We start from the raw sequence: 16,706 nt of genomic DNA on the forward strand, positions 1-16,706 counted from the left end.
CAAGAAGCCTCACACAATGGGGGAGATTTTGATTTTTGCCAACTGCAATCAATAAGGTGAAGGTAATATGTTGGGAAACTAAGGCAAATAAGCTCAAAGCCATACCACTCTCCAACAACACAGTGAAGCGAAGGATTGAAGTGATAGCAGCAGATCAGGAAAACACGCTGGTTGAGCATCTGAAAAACACACATGCTTTTTGCTCTTCAAGTTGATGTGAGCACTGAGGGTGGTGATGCACATTTCTTGATTTTAGTGAAATATACACATGGGAAGGTGCAATTCTCAAAGTCACTGTGTTCTGTCTCCCTCTTCCCAGTCATGAGATGGCACAAGAAATGTTCAGTGTCCTCTGGGGCTACGTGTAAGACAAAAATATATTGTGTGACTACATTGTGGGCTTTTGCACAGATGGGAGCTTTGTCTGTGGCAGAACACACAGCAGGTCTGCATGCCTTGGTAAAGAAAGTTGCTCCATCTGCTGTATGGAGTCTCTGCAACAGTCTCCGAGAACAACTGGTAGCTAAAGCTCTGAGTCCAGAGCGATGTGGTGATTTGCAGCTGATCTCCGCTATTATGAACTACATATCTGTTGGCAAAACTTGATGAAGAAATGGGGTCTGATCATGATGTTGTGGTGTTCCACAGTGAAGCTCTTTGGCTGTCAGGAGATAAAGTATTTGGATGATTTTTTTTGAACAGAGAGATGAGCTGTGAATCTGAGCAACAGACTGCAAAAAGGATGAACTTGGTTTTCTGTGTGACCAAGGGAAGATGTGCTTATGTCACTGACATATTTGGGAAACTGAATTAATTGAATACAGGTCTGCAAGGAAAGAACACCCACATCCTTCATCTGAGTGACTTGAATCACAGGATTCATGAAAAAAAATTGTTGCCTGGAAGAATAATCTATTGAGGACAACCTATGACTCCTTCGTGCAACTTGGCCCCCTTGGAAGAGGCTACTGCTGTCAAAAGCTCACTTACTTTTCACCAAATTCTGATTCCAAATCCTTAGCTAATAACTTCCACCAGTTCAGTGGTTTGACTTTATTTAAAACTCCAGTGCCAAATGTATTGAATAGTGAATTTATTTGTAATAAATCATTGAATATTTTTATTTAGTTTTAATAATTTTAATAAATTATACTAAATTTAGGCTTTAACAATGATTAATATAATTTTAAATACCTTTTTCTATTTACGTCTTTAATTTAAATCAAATCTGATTTAAATTTTTATTTAGAATATCCTTTTTTATCGACTGTTATAAATCATATTAATCTGGACACGTCTAACTCTACATTATGCACTTGTTTTCTCCTTACACAACTTTTTGTTTTTTTTGCAGTGTATTCTTTACCTTCTAAAAAGCTTGTGGTTCTCCAGATCAGATCACCATTTGTAAAGGTATGTATATTATTGGTTGTTCTCACTGTATCTATTGAAAGCTGAATCAGAAAATGTACATATCCAAATTCTTTAGCAGTCAAGATTCATGTTAACCATTTTATGAAATAAATCCAAAAGTAACTATAGCTGGAGAAAGTTTCCAGTACAGAAAAATCACTTTAAAATGAATCTAAAAATTGTTTCTGGCAAGGCTTCTATCCAGCAAATATATAAAATAATGGGAAATAGGTTGGAATCAAAATCTTTCTGAACTGTTGTAACTAGTAAGTTGCTTATTAAACAAATACAGTTGACAATTGCCATTAATTACCTAATTGCATCTCTACTGTTTGAATTAAACTCTGGTTGTGGACTACTGAGAAAAGCCAAATTGGACTTAATCATACTGATAGGTACATGATGATGTGTATATTTAGTTGTCACTAGGATACTGGCACTATTTAATCCATTTATTCTGGGAAAATATCTCCTTATAATTAAGGCTACATTTTAGTCACAGGTATCTTTAAACAAAAATTCACGGCCCATGTCCTGCCCATGATTTGTACTATATACCCCTGACTAAATCTTAGGGGGGCTAGCAGGCTCCCTATCTGGCTCTGGGCCTCCCCGGAAGAGGCAACATCCTCCTCCCTCTGCTCTTAGGCAGAGGCATGGCCAGGCAGCTCTGTGTGCTGCCTCCGCCCTGAGCTCCAGCTCCACAGCTCCCATTGGCCAGGAACTGTGGCCAATGGGAGTTACGGAGCTGGCGCTCAGGGCAGAGTCCCCTCGCCACACCTCCACCTAGGAGCTGAGGGATGTTGCCATTTCCGGGGAGCACTGCCAAGGTAAGCGCTGGTAAGAGCCCTCACCCCCTTCTGCACCCCAGCCCTGAGTCCCCCTCCTAAACTACCGCTGCTGCTGGGGGAGGCGGGTGCGGTGGCCTGAGACTGCCCCAGCAGTGGCCAGTGCAGCTGGCCCTGGGGCTGCCTGAGCTGCTCAGATGGCCCCCAGGCCAGCAGCACTGGCTGCTGCAGAAGTCCTGGAAAGTCCTGGGATCCATGACCTCCGTGAGAAACTCGCAGTCTTATTTATAATTAGTGCACATTTGTGCTGTTTATCTCTAAAATTTATTTCTGCTATCAGAATGACTCAGTTGTTTCTCAGTATTCTTCATCTATCTCAGAACTGAGGTTATAATGTGAAATGAGGAGGAATTCATATTGTTGTATACTTGCTATGTAGAGAGAGTGATTGTCATTAAAGCCAGCATTTACCACACCAGAGTAACTGAGCACAGTTTTTTGGCTAGTTCAAGTGTGTGGGTTCTTAAAAACGTTCAACATTTACAATCTAGCTGTAGTAGATTTGTGATGGGTTGGTTTTGGATGCCACCTGATGTACTGGGGTTTCACTGAGCCCCTCCTGCTCCACCAGCATGGATTCCCTCTCCCTGTTTGGTGAATTAGGTGCACACTCCTAAGTAGGGCCACACCCATCTGCAGACACAAAGGGAAGTCAGCTCTGTGGGAGAGGATCCACCCAGCACTCACATGCATATCCCTTTTGGGGAATAAACCCACGCTGTATAATACTTTTGCACTGTATAGAAAAATCTGCACAGCGCAAGCTCATAAAAATTTACCCTCTCCCTGAATGTGAAGAAAGATATTTATAACTTCTTGCCTCCCCCCCCCAGTTAAAAATTGCACAAACTGGGTTTAATAATAAACAAAACAAATTTATTAACTATAAAATGCAGATTTTAAGTGATTATAAGGGATAGCAAACAGAACAAAGCAGATTACTGAGCAAATAAAACAAAACACGCATATTAAGCTTAAGATCTTAGAGAGTGGTTTCAAGAAGTAATTTCTCACCCTAAATATTTTAGGCTATTTGCAGAGTTTCTCTAGCTTAGCGTTCCAGTTATTTCTTCTTACAGACTAGACCTTTCTCGGTCTGACTCACCCCTGTCTTTCCCCTCGGGTTAGTTCCTTTGTCCCTTCATGTACTTTTAGCGGTCTTACTTCTTACGTAGGCAGTGGAAGAGAGTTTAGATTAACCTCCTCCCCAGCCTTAAAAAGGATTTACCTAAGTTGAGAAACCTTTGTTTGATCCCCATCCCGCTACAGAAGAAAAGTGCCAGCAGTATCCAAGGTGTTTTTTGTATCAGGTGACAGGACCACCTGACCTGTGTCATGGTGTCACAGCTATGTCCCAGGATGCCTCTCAGGAAGGGGAGAGATTCGTATCCTCACAATCTTATTGTTTCTTCCTGTGATGGCCAGTTGCCTGGTGGGTGTCTCCCAAATACACACACAGTTGTAATTGTTACATAGGAATATTGACTAACTTTAGATACAGAAATGATACATGCATACAAAATGGATAATCACATTCAGTAAATTATAACCTTTCCAATAATATCTTAAATGAGCCATCTTGCATAAAATATATCTGTTATGCCATATTCATATCATGACCGTATTTCTATGAAGAATATGGGGTGTAACGTCCACTAGGAGCTGGATCAGACTTTTAGATACTAGTGTATGAAAATAGCTGGTAAATGTTGACCTGATTCATAATCATAAGCATTGTAGTTAAGCTTGGTTCCATTCTTAACCTTCCATTTAAAACCCTTCATCTAAAATAAAGACTTAACAGGCATGAGGTGGTCGAGTTCAGGATCCTGACACAGGGAAGAAAGGAGAGCAGCAGAATACAGACCCTGGACTTCAGAAAAGCAGACTTTGAGTCCCTCAGGGAACTGATGGGCAGGATTCTCTGGGAGAATAACATGAGGGGGAAAGGAGTCCAGGAGAGTTGGCTGTATTCTAAAGAATCCTTATTGAGGTTACAGGGACAAACCATCCCGATGTTTAGAAAGAATAGTAAATATGGCAGGTGACCAGCTTGGCTTCACAGTGAAATCCTTGCTGATCTTAAACACAAAAAAGAAGCTTACAAGAAGTGGAAGATTGGACAAATGACCAGGGAAGAGTATAAAAATATTGCTCGGGCATGCAGGAGTGAAATCAGGAAGGCCAAATCACACCTGGAGTTGCAGCTAGCAACAGATGTTAACAGTAACAAGAAGGGTTTCTTCAGGTATGTTAGCAACAAGAAGAAAGTCAAGGGAAGTGTGGGCCCCTTACTGAATGAGGGAGGCAACCTAGTGTCAGAGGATGTGGAAAAAGCTAATGTACTCGGTGCTTTTTTTGCCTCTGTCTTCACGAACAAAGTCAGCTCCCAGACTACTGCACTGGGCAGCATGGGGAGGAGGTGACCAGCCCTCTGTGGAGAAAAGTGGTTCGGGATTATTTAGAAAAGCTGGACGAGCACAAGTCCATGGGGCCGGATGCGCTGCATCCGAGAGTGGTAAAGGAGTTGGCGGATGTGATTGCAGAGCCATTGGCCATTATCTTTGAAAACTCATGGCGATCGGGGGAAGTTCCGGACGACTGGAAAAAGGCTAATGTAGTGCCCATGTTTAAAAAAGGGGAGGAGGAGGATCCTGGGAAGTACAGGCCAGTCAGCCTCACCTCAGTCCCTGGAAAAATCATGGAGCAGGTCCTCAAGGAATCAATTCTGAACCTCTTAGAGGAGAGGAAAGTGATCAGGAACAGTCAGCATGGATTCACCAAGGGCAAGTCATGCCTGACTAATCAAATTGCCTTCTATGACGAGATAACTGGCTCTGTGGATGAGGGGAAAGTGGTGGACGTGTTGTTCCTTGACTTTAGCAAAGCTTTTGACACGGTGTCCCACAGTATTCTTGCCAGCAAGTTAAAGAAGTATGGGCTGGATGAATGGACTATAAGGTAGATAGAAAGTTGGCTAGATTGTCGGGCTCAATGGGTAGTGATCAATGGCTCCATGTCTAGTCGGCAGCCGGTATCAAGTGGAGTGCCCCAAGGTCAGTCCTGGGTCCAGTTTTGTTCAATATCTTCATAAATGATCTGGAGGATGCTGTGGATTGCACCCTCAGCAAGTTTGCAGATGACACTAAATTGGGAAGAGAGGTAGATACGCTGGAGGGTAGGGATAGGATACAGAGGGACCTAGACAAATTAGAGGATTGGGCCAAAAGAAATCTGATGAGGTTCAACAAGGACAAGTGCAGAGTCTTGCACTTAGGATGGAAGAATCCCATGCACCGCTACAGACTAGGGACCGAATGGCTCGGCAGCAGTTCTGCAGAAAAGGACCTGGGGTTACAGTGGACGAGAAGCTGGATATGAGTCAACAGTGTGCCCTTGTTGCCAAGAAGGCCAATGGCATTTTGTGATGTATAAGTAGGGGCATTGCCAGCAAATCGAGGGACGTGATCGTTCCCCTCTATTCGACATTGGTGAGGCCTCATTTGGAGTACTGTGTCCAGTTTTGGGCCCCACATTACAAAAACAATGTGGAAAAATTGGAAAAGGTCCAGCGGAGGGCAACAAAAATGATTAGGGGACTGGAACACATGACTTATGAGGAGAGGCTGTGGGAACTGGGATTGTTTAGTCTACGGAAGAGAAGAAGGAGGGGGGATTTGGTAGCTGCTTTCAACTACCTGAAAGGGGGTTCCAAAGAGGATGGATCTAGACTGTTCTCAGTGGTAGCAGATGACAGAACAAGGAGTAATGGTCTCAAGTTGCAGTGGGGGAGGTTTAGGTTGGATATTAGGAAAAACTTTTTCACTGGGAGGGTGGTGAAACACTGGAATGCGTTACCTAGGGAGGTGGTGGAATCTCCTTCCTTAGATATTTTTAAGGTCATGCTTGACAAAGCCCTGGCTGAGATGATTTAGTTGGGGATTGGTCCTGCTTTGAGCGGGGGGTTGGACTGGATGGCCTCCTGAGGTCCCTTCCAACCCTGATATTCTATGATTCTATGAGGAAAATCTAGTTTTAATTAAATGAACATGATCTTACATCATCCCTAAATATTAAATGCATTACAAACCATAAAAATTGTAGCTTTTTATTATTTCTTAAATACCTAATCTATCATTCTGCTTCTTCTCCTCCATGTTGGTATAAAGAACAAGTATAGGTCATTTTGTCAAACACTCCTTTCTTGGGTGAAAAGCAGTAGATGTGCCAAAGTCATTCTTCTGTCAAGCAGCCATGCATATCAGCGTGATGATCAGCAGCTTCATGGGTATGTTCGTATGCGTGCTTTAAGGAATTTAATCTTCCTGTTCTTTTCCATAAAGTTAACTGACATGTTTCCATTTAGCATAGGTCCCGTTACTTTAAGTATTTTGCTTAGTTCTGTGTGTATGTGTTGTGCAAACTTAATATTAGGGCTGTCAAGCAATTAAAAAAAATTGTGTAATTAATCACAGTTGCAATCAAACTGTTGATTTCAAATCAACATTCAAATATTTTTTGGGTTTTTTATATTTTCAAATATAGGGCCAGGACTGGGGGTTCTAGGTTTCAGCCCTGCTCGGGGCTTTAGCCTTCCTGGCAGTGTGGAACTTAGAGCTCGAGGCTTCAAGCCCCTCCTTGGGGCTTCAGCCTGATGCAGGACTCAGGGCTTCAGTCCCCTTCAGGGCTCTAGCCACTCTTGGAGCATGGGGCTGGGACTGCAGCCTGGGAAGCTGCGGATGAGGCTTTGGCCCCCTGCTGCTGATGCCTCCTGCCCCATCCACAGGTATGCAATCAACACATTAAAAAAATTAACAGGTTAACTTAGCTTTGTTAATTGCAGGCATTAACTTCAGTTAATTGACAGCCCTACTTAATGTGTATGAAATAGAACTGTAAGGGGATGCTTTTAGGTTATAGTAAAAAATGAATTTTAGTTTGCATCTCACTTTATCCTGGCTCTTTGTTTTCGCATTTCAGCTTGGATAATAGATGACTCAAAATAATTTTTAGTTATTGCTAACTTGTGATCAGTTTAAGCTTCTGCTCTTTTACATTAGCAGGACATTGCAACGTTAAGCTTACGGATAAGCCAGGGTGGTGATAATTCTTTTAAAAATAAACATTTTTCAGTGATTGGGGGGCGATCACAATCCATGATTAAAAAATGACATCACTGTTTTTGTAGAAGACCTACTGTCATTTCAGTTAAACAAGTCTTGAGGTCTATAAATGTTTATCAGTCTGATGGGGGTGGTCTGCACCTTAACGGTACTAGCTGCTTAGGGTTCAGCCCATCCCATCGTAGTGTGGCCCTTTAAAATTTTGAAAGGTTCTATATCTGTGTATTAATATTTAAGAAAAAACGCGGAGGAGAGATAGAGGGGAAGTGTGTGAGGGAATGTGTGGCGTTTGAGAGGAAGTCCTGTCACTGTCTTTAAGAGCCTGGAGCTAGGAGATTTTGCTGTAGTCTCACCCGATGAACTGGGAGAAGGAGACCAGCATAACTGCTGCCTCCTCCCTAATAGCAGGGAGACAGCAGCAGGAAAAGACTGGCCTGTTGAACATTCTGAGTTGAAGAACTGATTGGGGAGAAGGAGCCAGTTGAAGGAGAAGCTGGTTGAGGCCCTACAGCTGGCTAAACTACAAGCCAGCTCCTAGGAGGAGAGCTGAGGACTCCTGGCCTAAGGAGCGCAGTAATAACTACCTGAATTACCCAGCTCCAGGAGGAGAGCGTGGGGCTCATGTCATAAGGGGAAACTATGACTGTTCGATGTATAAATGCTGTTCCACAAGGAGTGCAAGGGCTTCTGTGTTTTGGGAGAGATACAGGGATTGGCTCTAGGAGGCCAGCTCTAGGAAGGGGACTGAGCAGGACATGTCTTCTGAACCAGGACAAGAGCTGATTAGGACTCTTAAATGGACCCACAGTGGGGTGAAAGTGGCACAGCTAACAGTGAGTTACACTTTGTGGAAAGACTTAATAAATTAGACCCCACAAAGGGGATACGTGTTTTGAAGCAGGTTAATCAGGAAGACTGATGGAAAGAAACTGGGGAAGGTGAGTGCTGAGTGCAGTTACCCAGCAGGTCAGAGATGATGCAGGCTTTGGTAGAGCAGTGCTCCAGTGCTGTGAACATTTAAGCTCCGACTCGCGTCCAAAGTTGAGGCTTGGGAATCACCTGATTGGAATTGACATGAACAATCACTCGAAGAAAAAACGGTTACTAACCTTCTCATAACTGTTGTTCTTTGAGATGTGTTGCTCATGTCCATTTCAATACCCACTCTCCTACCCCTCTGTCAGTAGCTGGCAAGAAGGAACTGAGTGGGTGGCAGGTCGGCAGGACCCAATATTGACCGCCACGAAGCTGTGACCCCCTAGGGGAAACATTTTCTGGTTGCTGAGCACACGGCCCGCACGCACACCTGATTGGAATTGACGTCGGCACTAGAACAGGGGTGGGCAAACTTTTTGGCCAAAGGGCCACATCTGGGTGGGGAAAGTGCATGCAGGGCTGGGGCAGGGGTGCAGGAGGGAGTGCGGGAGGGGGTGCAGGAAGGGGCTCAGGGCAGGGGGTTGAGGTGAAGGAGGGGTGCGGCAGGGGGCTCAGGACAGGGAGTTGGCATGCAAGGTGCAGGAGGGGTTTGGGCTCTGGCCCAGCACCACTTACCTATAATGGCAGCGGCACACACCAGGGTTTGCCCTGGCCCTATGCTGTACTGAGCCAGGAAGCGGCCAGCACCATGTCCCTGCAGCCCTGGGGGAGTGGGCACAGGGCTCTGTGCACTGCCCTTGCCATGCCTCCAGGTCCCTCCCCCGAAGCTCCTGTTGGCCATGGTTCCCTGTTCCTGGCCAACAGGAGCTGCGGGGGGCGGTGCCTGGAGGTGAGGGCAATGCATGGAGCCCTCTTCCTCCCTTTCCCCCCTGGGCCGCAGGAACGTGATACTGGCCGCTTCTGAGAGTGGTGCGGGGCCCACGGGGGTGGCAATCCCACAGGCCGGATCCAAAGCCCTGAGGGGCTGGACCCAGGCCGTAGTTTGCCCACCCCCTGCACTAGAAGATGATTTACTTCCAAAATGTACCATTGGGTGTGGCAGATTGCTGATCAGTTTGTTTTGCAACCTCAGATTAGCCTGTGGGTTTGACTGGTGGAAGAAAGCAATTCCTGTGCTCTTTAATTTCCAGGTTGTGGCCCTAGAAGATTACAATTACCCTTTTACACAAGTAACCTATGTAACTATTTACAGTATTCTTGCGTTTTATGATTTATTCCAGTACGCCACTACGATACTTACTCTCACCTGCTATTCAGAAAACAGCTGGAGATCTAATGCAGAGGCTAAACTGGAAAGAGATGGAAAAAGTGGCTGCTTACCCAGGAGTAAACGATGCAGAAATGGTACTACATATTCCTGGAGGTGGCATCACAACATTATTATACAATGAGAGGTGGGTGAGCTGGCTGATGTTAAACGGAACCATAGTAAGATGTCAGAATTCCTGTTTTTATTACCCAGATACAATCTACTTTTGCTTCTTTAGTCAGATCCCAGGAAAAATGACCATTCATTGTCTTTTTGTGGGATGCTGTGTATATTATTAGTAATGGTATTCTTTGGAAAAACCTGTAGGAGTAGAATAGGAGACAGTCATCCCCAGAACAAACCCATGATTGAGAGAGGATTTACATGACTTATAAAAACTCTTGCAAAATAAAGCTGCAGCACAGTAGCTAACAATCTGACTTCCATATGTTTTTATTTTTTTTGACGGGGTTGGAAGGGAAAAGGAGGGAGGCTGCAATCAAGATGGTAACAAACACTTACCCTATTTGATGATTAAAGTATGTATGGTAGAAGATTTGTCTTAACGTATTTAAGAGCCAAATTAATGCAGAAATTATCTATTATGATGTCAAAATAAGATCCAGAAAACTTTGCTTGTTTGTTTGGTCCATAACAGACAGGTTGAGCTAAACAGCTTCTGTGAAGATACTTGCTTTCATGATGATTGAAATGGTTCCCAATGATATGCTCCATCTTTAGAGAATAAAATTCTAAAATTTGATTTTTTTGGCTTCAGGACCAGCAGACAGTGTTTAAAAAAAAAAAAAAAAAAAAAAAAAAGAATTTGGGTAAAAGGTTATGTTAAAAGCAAGTCTGCGTTGCAAGAATTTGACCATAAAACTTACCATGCTGACTGAGTTAAACAACTTTTGCAATGAAGTGTGTTAAATTATTTTGTGCCAGGTACAAGAACTTATTACTTCCTTAGCATATGTTGCCTTTCACCCCATCTGAACTTTAGCCTTGACTAGGGTTAAAAATCCTGGCCTTTATTTGCATTATTTGGATCATGGAAGCACATAGAAGCCCCTATCAAGATTTAGACCCTATTGCACTATGTGCTGTATAAACACAATGTAAGAGACAATCCCTGCCTTGAAAAGCTTACAATCTAAATTTGATGTGACAAGGGATGAAATGGGAACAGGTGTAAAGTGATTTGACCTAGTTCACACAGCAAGTCAGTGGGAGAGCTGGGCCTAGCATCCAGATGTCTTGACTCCCAGTCTACAGGTCTATGTACACCGTGCTGCCTCTCAGAAAGACAGTCTGACATTTTATGCACCAAATACTCTATATCACATGCTTCACAAAGCTTAGGCTGAAGATTCAGTGTCTCTGCTTTTGTCAGGCTACTACTTTTAATGACTTTCCCAATCTTGAAACTTGAATTGGGTTTAAGCTATTTGTGTGTGGTGGTTTTGTTTTGGGTGGGGATGGGGGTGGGTGGGGGAGATGTCATTTTTAACATTTCCCCCTTAAGTTCAGGATAAACCTTGATATCTTTTTGAACTTGCCATTTCAAATGGGAAACTTATTTGAGCAGTGTCTTCTACGCTATTTTTACTTAATGTTGTTCAAATACACATTTCATTGAGTGTCTCATTCTTCCTATAGGGTGTTTAAGTAAGTAAGTTAGTTATTCTTCTATCCAATGACTAGAATGTCCGTGTCTGCTAGTTTCTGAAATGTTTAGTTACAATAATGTCCGTGTCTGCTAGTTTCTGAAATGTTTAGTTACAATAAAACTTGGGTTAGAAAACAGTGTAATTCCACGTTGGAAATATTTATTATTGTGTTTGTAATGAATCACTCATTAGAAATGATTGCTGTTTGAATTACTAATACTTTAATAGAAGCTCCCACTATGGTGGGTGTTTTCTCCTCATGTTGAAACTACAGTGAAATTCCTAGGCTAAATATTAAGGGAGGCAGCTTCCAACCTGGATTATAATTATAATCCTGAGGGGGAAAAGTAGAAAAATTCTATCAGTTGGAGCTCTATCCTGGTCCCTTATATCAAGCTACACCCATCCTAAGAATGTGTATTTGTAAGCTCAGTAAAGTTATACTCCCATCAGGCCTTTCCTTGTTTAACCAGATTCTAATCCTCTTCTTTGTCTTACTCTGTTCCTCTTGAGATTGCCTTTCTATGTCCTTCCTGTTACCTTCAGTAAATTATCCTCCACCTATGTTCATCTGCTTCCAGCAGCTATTCCCTGATTTAGCTTCCCATATCTAAGTCCTACCTTCTTTCATAGTGTGGGGACAGTGTGCATATAACCAACCACTCCACTTTTCAGTGTTTGTAGTACATGGAGATTAAGCATCAGCATCAAAGGAATCTGTATGAATGCCCAAGTAGCAGTACTAAAACAACAAACTAGCTGTGGAGTAGTACTCCCACAGCATAGGGTCTGTGCGCCACCCCCCCCTCCCCCCCCCCCAGCCAAGACCAGTTGGTTGACTATCAGAAGGCACACACACAACTTGGATGTTTTTTATTTTAAAAAACCAGTGGGCTACTCCCTTTTATGTAAAAGACACAAACCTGATGTTAAATAAGCTTCCCACCACTGATTATTGTGCCAATTGAAAATCTGACCAATTTCTGTTCCAGTTGTTCAAATGGAATTGAAATGGCAGTTCTGTTGAAATTCTGCTCAGAGGGGGACAACATCCCTGATGCACTGGCTCTCGTTAACTATCTTAATGAGTGGCTCCAGCTAATTAACAGTGAAGTAAGTACTCTTTCAGCTCAAGGTTTTGCTTTTAGCTCTTACTGTTTTCATTTCAGCAGCTCAAAATTAGACACCTTCACCTTTTAACTGAACTTTCATGAACTTGACAGCCTGTCAGCTGAGGTTGCATGTCATAGTAGGTGTTGTCCTTTTGTTCCAAGGTTACTGGAAACTTAAGGATGTGCTCCACCTGCAATCAGTGGAAGCAAACTCCTACCCAAGATGTAGGGCCCTACCAAATTCATGGTCCATTTTGGTCAATTTCATGGCCATAGAATTTTAAAAAATCAAATTTCAAGAAGGCAGTGCAGAAGTAAGGGTGGCAATATTGTAACACCCTCCCCACCCCAATAACCTTGCAACCCCCTGATTTCCACAAGCGGGGGAAGGTGCTGATCCGCAGGGTCCACTGGTGGCTGTGAGGAGGTGGTAGGGGGGCAGCCACATGAGGTTATAGCAGAATGTTGCATTACTTTAAACAAGCATGTTCTGTAATGGAGCAGGGATGCAAGATTGAAACACAGTTAAGCAAGAGGATGTTAAGTGGGGAATTACTGTAGCTCCAAGACCATCTACAGTGATTATAGGTACTTAGAGCTGTACCAGACTGCTGTTTGTTACTAAATATCCCCCTGGCTGCAAATGGGAGGGGAAATGGGAAAAGCAGACTTGCCATCTGTGGTTAATGTAATTCCAAAATTTGAAAATGTATTTTGTTCTTAAATCAGCAGAACAGTGATGCCCCAGCTCTTCCTTCACAATGGAAAATACCACATTCTTGGAGATTACTCTTTGGCAGTGGCCTTCCACCTGCACTCTTCTGATTAGTCTGGTATTCTGAAAAATCAATTGTATAAAATCTGTAACTTCCTTCTAAAGACTAACATTTAACTTTATGTACATTAATATCCTCTATTTATGCAAACATTTCCTTTTAATACAATGTGAGTATCAAAATTTAATGTAGGTCTCACTCTGACCAAAGAACTGTGTGGTGTGCACAGAAGTTTCTTTGATATCTTCTGGTGACTCTTTTCTAATAAAATACTTGAAAAATTTTTTTTTTCTTTTAGAGAGTTAACCACACAAGTTAAAATATCCTGCTCACCTATCATTGCCATGAAGGTAACCAACTTACCCATTCCTCAATCAGTTTGTGAGTCTAGCCTAAAGCCAGAGACCCTTTACCCTATGAGCCTACTCCTTCTCTCCTGGCAGTCTGAGTGAGCAAGCCACTAGTGATTCCTACTGCTTGAAGTGTCTGTGCAGGTGCTATACAGAAGACCTATCAAGCTGGACTGTGTTCTTTTAACTTTGTTCCACAGCACTGTAAAAGAGACAGCACATGCTCCACCTGTTCCCATGGGCTGCAGAGAGACCAAAGTTAAAACTGTCCAGGTGGATAATCCTTACTAATGACAGCTAGTTTGATTGTTGCCAGAGAAATGCCTCAACTTGAAAAATTTTTTCTTTAAATTTAAGATTTTGATGGGCTTTGCACAACTACAGTATATAAATAAGATTGACAGGGCTAACATAATTCAAATTACTAATTACAAAAGAACATGGATTGTACTGTGGACATATTCAGACCACTTCAGAAGTAGCTGTTGAAATCAATTCTGTTTTAAATCTCCAAGAATATGAAACACTTGTTTAAATTGTAATCCTAAACTGTCAGATGTAAATTATGGCTTACACATAGGAACCTTTTGATAACTAATTTTCATATTGGTATTACTGTAATGCTGAGATTACATTGTCTGAAGATTTAAGTTAGTTCACTTTTCTCAGACTTTTCAGATTTATCTGGAAATCAGTCTACAAAGAAATGTTTCATAAGGGAGATGCCTCAGGGCTTAGAAAGAGAGTAGAAACAAAGTATGTGGGCATTAAAAAGGGTTGCTCTGGAAGGATTCATGAATGACTGAGGTGGCATCTTATTAATAATGAAAATAAAGTTGCTCTGAACCAAGAAGTGAATCAACGGTAATGGCATCCAAAAAGACAATGCAGCTCAGAGAAAGGACTAAGTACAGTCACTAGAGAAGACTGTGGGATTGTCAAACTTGGTATTACTGGACAGGTCTGTTTCCCATTTCAGGGTCATGGTTGCTTAGTGAAATGTGGCCAGATTAAAAAGTTGCAAAAAAATATTTAAGTTTACACAGCTTTCTATAGTTCCCATTTTAGAACAGGATATATGTAAATATACTCACAGTGCTTTTCTGTCACTGAATTAGCTATAACAAACTTTTATAATGAGCAGCTCATGCCCAGCTGAACATTACAGAAGTTTAAGGACTTAACTGTGTAAAGGTGCAAGAGGGACACAACTTGAGTATTTAGCAATCTGCTTAATTGAAGGCACAAAAATAGTCCTATTTAAATCAATAGTACTCACATACTTAAGAACTTCATTGGATCCTAGTGAGAGGGTTCACCCCTTGCAGGATTGAATTCAAAATCAAAGTGAAAAACACTGAGCTAGATTAGAGACCTGGTTCTTGGGGGTGGGACCTGGAGTAACTTGAATAAAGAGAGTGGAGTTACCAGTGTAACAGATTAGAATCTGACCTACTGTATTTAACTGAAGCTGCAAGTATGTAGGGATCCAGAATGCAGTTACCTGATTGGGAATTTGGACAAGACATAAGGCTTAACATTCATATAATTAAGAAAATAGTTATAGGTCTTCAATGAGTGCAAGAGGCTACCTGTGGGGAGCAAGTTTAGTGAGGTCCTTTAGTACCACAAACTGTTTCTGAAAAGCTCTGCAGAAGGGACCTGATCCTGTACATTTATTTATGAATAGTCCCACTGCAGTGGCTCTATCTCCTTTTAGATCTCTTAAATCTAGAAGACCAAATTGCAAACTGAAAGTCACAGCCATATAGTGGTTACCCTCACTACTACTTTCATATTTATTACACCTAGTAGCTTAAATTTAGGCCCTGCTCCTGCAATGAGGTAGTAGGCAGTGTTTTACTAGATAGTTGTAAAGCACAAAGGCTCTCCTTGACTGGGGCCTATTACTCATACAAATACAGTAGGGTACCCTCTGAACTTAGTGGGAATGATATGGATTTGAGGGAGAGCACTCGACTTTCACACAGGCATTTGAAGATCACAGAATAATTGTTAAAATTTTTCATAAAAACAAGGTATCACCTCAGGCCTTTTCCAGCTCTTTTATGTGCCTTGTACAATGCAGTTTCATTTTGACCTCTTAAAAAGTTGTTTATATAAAGCTTTCTGTATTTAGCTGGGCCTTTTGAGTAGTTTCAGCTGCTGGGAATCAAAGTGATTGCTTTGTTGAGGCCCTGCAGCAACATCATTCCCAGCAGAACTGAGTGTGAGCTTAAAAGAGATTACTCAATTCTATATGGGGGACAGTCTTCCTAGATATGTCTCCACTAGGCTCAGCCTGATTGTGTATACAATTTTTAGTTACTTTAGTACAAAAACAATTAGTAAGAAAATCCTTTAGTTTCCTGTTTGGATAACTCAAACATGTAAGCTACATTTTATCAATTTCCAAAACAAATTCACTCTTAGAACTAGACTTTTTTTTCTGCCTCTGCTTAAGTTCAGCATTAAGGCCTTAAAAGAAAGTAAAGTACTTACCCCATGATAGGACTAGGACCAGAGTGTATTTTAACTGACTGTATCCAAATTGCCACACAAAAAACAGCTAGCTGCATTTCCTTCATTGGTAAAGTATTATGAATATTTATAGTAGCATGATAATGGAACTATGAAAAATAAAGTGCAGATTTTCAGATGTGTAGGCTTATAAGAATCCTACCTTGTAATCATGTTTACTTCATTATCCAATTCATTAATTTAACCTGTTTTTGAAAGCCCTATTAATATGAAGTTATGGTTGAGATTCAAATGCATGGAAGTCATGGGGGGGGGGTCATCACATATAGAAATATGTAAAGTGGTCTAAAGTGGGCCCTATGCAGTTCACAGCCATGGGATATGCTGCAAAAGTGTGCTCTTGAATCTGAGTTTTCATTTTAACAAGTATTTATAGCCTCATAAGTGCAAAGAAAGCCTTGAAAACGTAAGCAGAGTGTGAACTGAGGTAAATAAAAGTCTCCACCCAGCCTGAAACAATAGCTCTGAGACAAGAATAGTTATCTCAAAGATTATTAAGCCTAAAACTAAAGTTATAATTTAGGCCCCAATTCAGAAAAGCATCCTTAATTCAGGACAATTAAACATGCTTTAGTGCTATCTTGAATAGGGATGCTTTCCTGAATTGGGGGCTCAACACCCACCATTAACTATTTCTCTGAGGCTCACTTCAATAGAAACATTCAACTAGATATACGTACCTCAAAAT

The 16,706-nt window shown here is 41.9% G+C and overlaps 1 protein-coding gene across 5 annotated transcripts in view; it reads left to right on the forward strand.

The window, feature by feature from the left end:
- Positions 1-16,706, forward strand: part of PSMG2 (proteasome assembly chaperone 2) — a 37,960-nt gene that overhangs the window by 5,301 nt on the left and 15,953 nt on the right. The window contains exons 3-7 of one of the 5 annotated variants that reach the window (XM_074944676.1): positions 1,355-1,413; positions 6,431-6,549; positions 9,541-9,714; positions 12,232-12,352; positions 13,084-16,277. In XM_074944676.1, coding sequence (XP_074800777.1) covers positions 1,355-1,413; positions 6,431-6,549; positions 9,541-9,714; positions 12,232-12,352; positions 13,084-13,176 — 566 coding nt within the window. In that variant the 3' untranslated portion in view covers positions 13,177-16,277. Of the gene's footprint in view, positions 1-1,354; positions 1,414-6,430; positions 6,550-9,540; positions 9,715-12,231; positions 12,353-13,080; positions 16,280-16,706 lie in introns of those variants that run through there. The other 4 variants (XM_074944675.1, XM_074944674.1, XM_074944678.1 and 1 more) reach the window with 4 other exon arrangements.

Source organism: Natator depressus, chromosome 2, assembly GCF_965152275.1.
Source record: "Natator depressus isolate rNatDep1 chromosome 2, rNatDep2.hap1, whole genome shotgun sequence".
In the NCBI taxonomy this organism is placed as follows: domain Eukaryota; kingdom Metazoa; phylum Chordata; order Testudines; family Cheloniidae; genus Natator; species Natator depressus.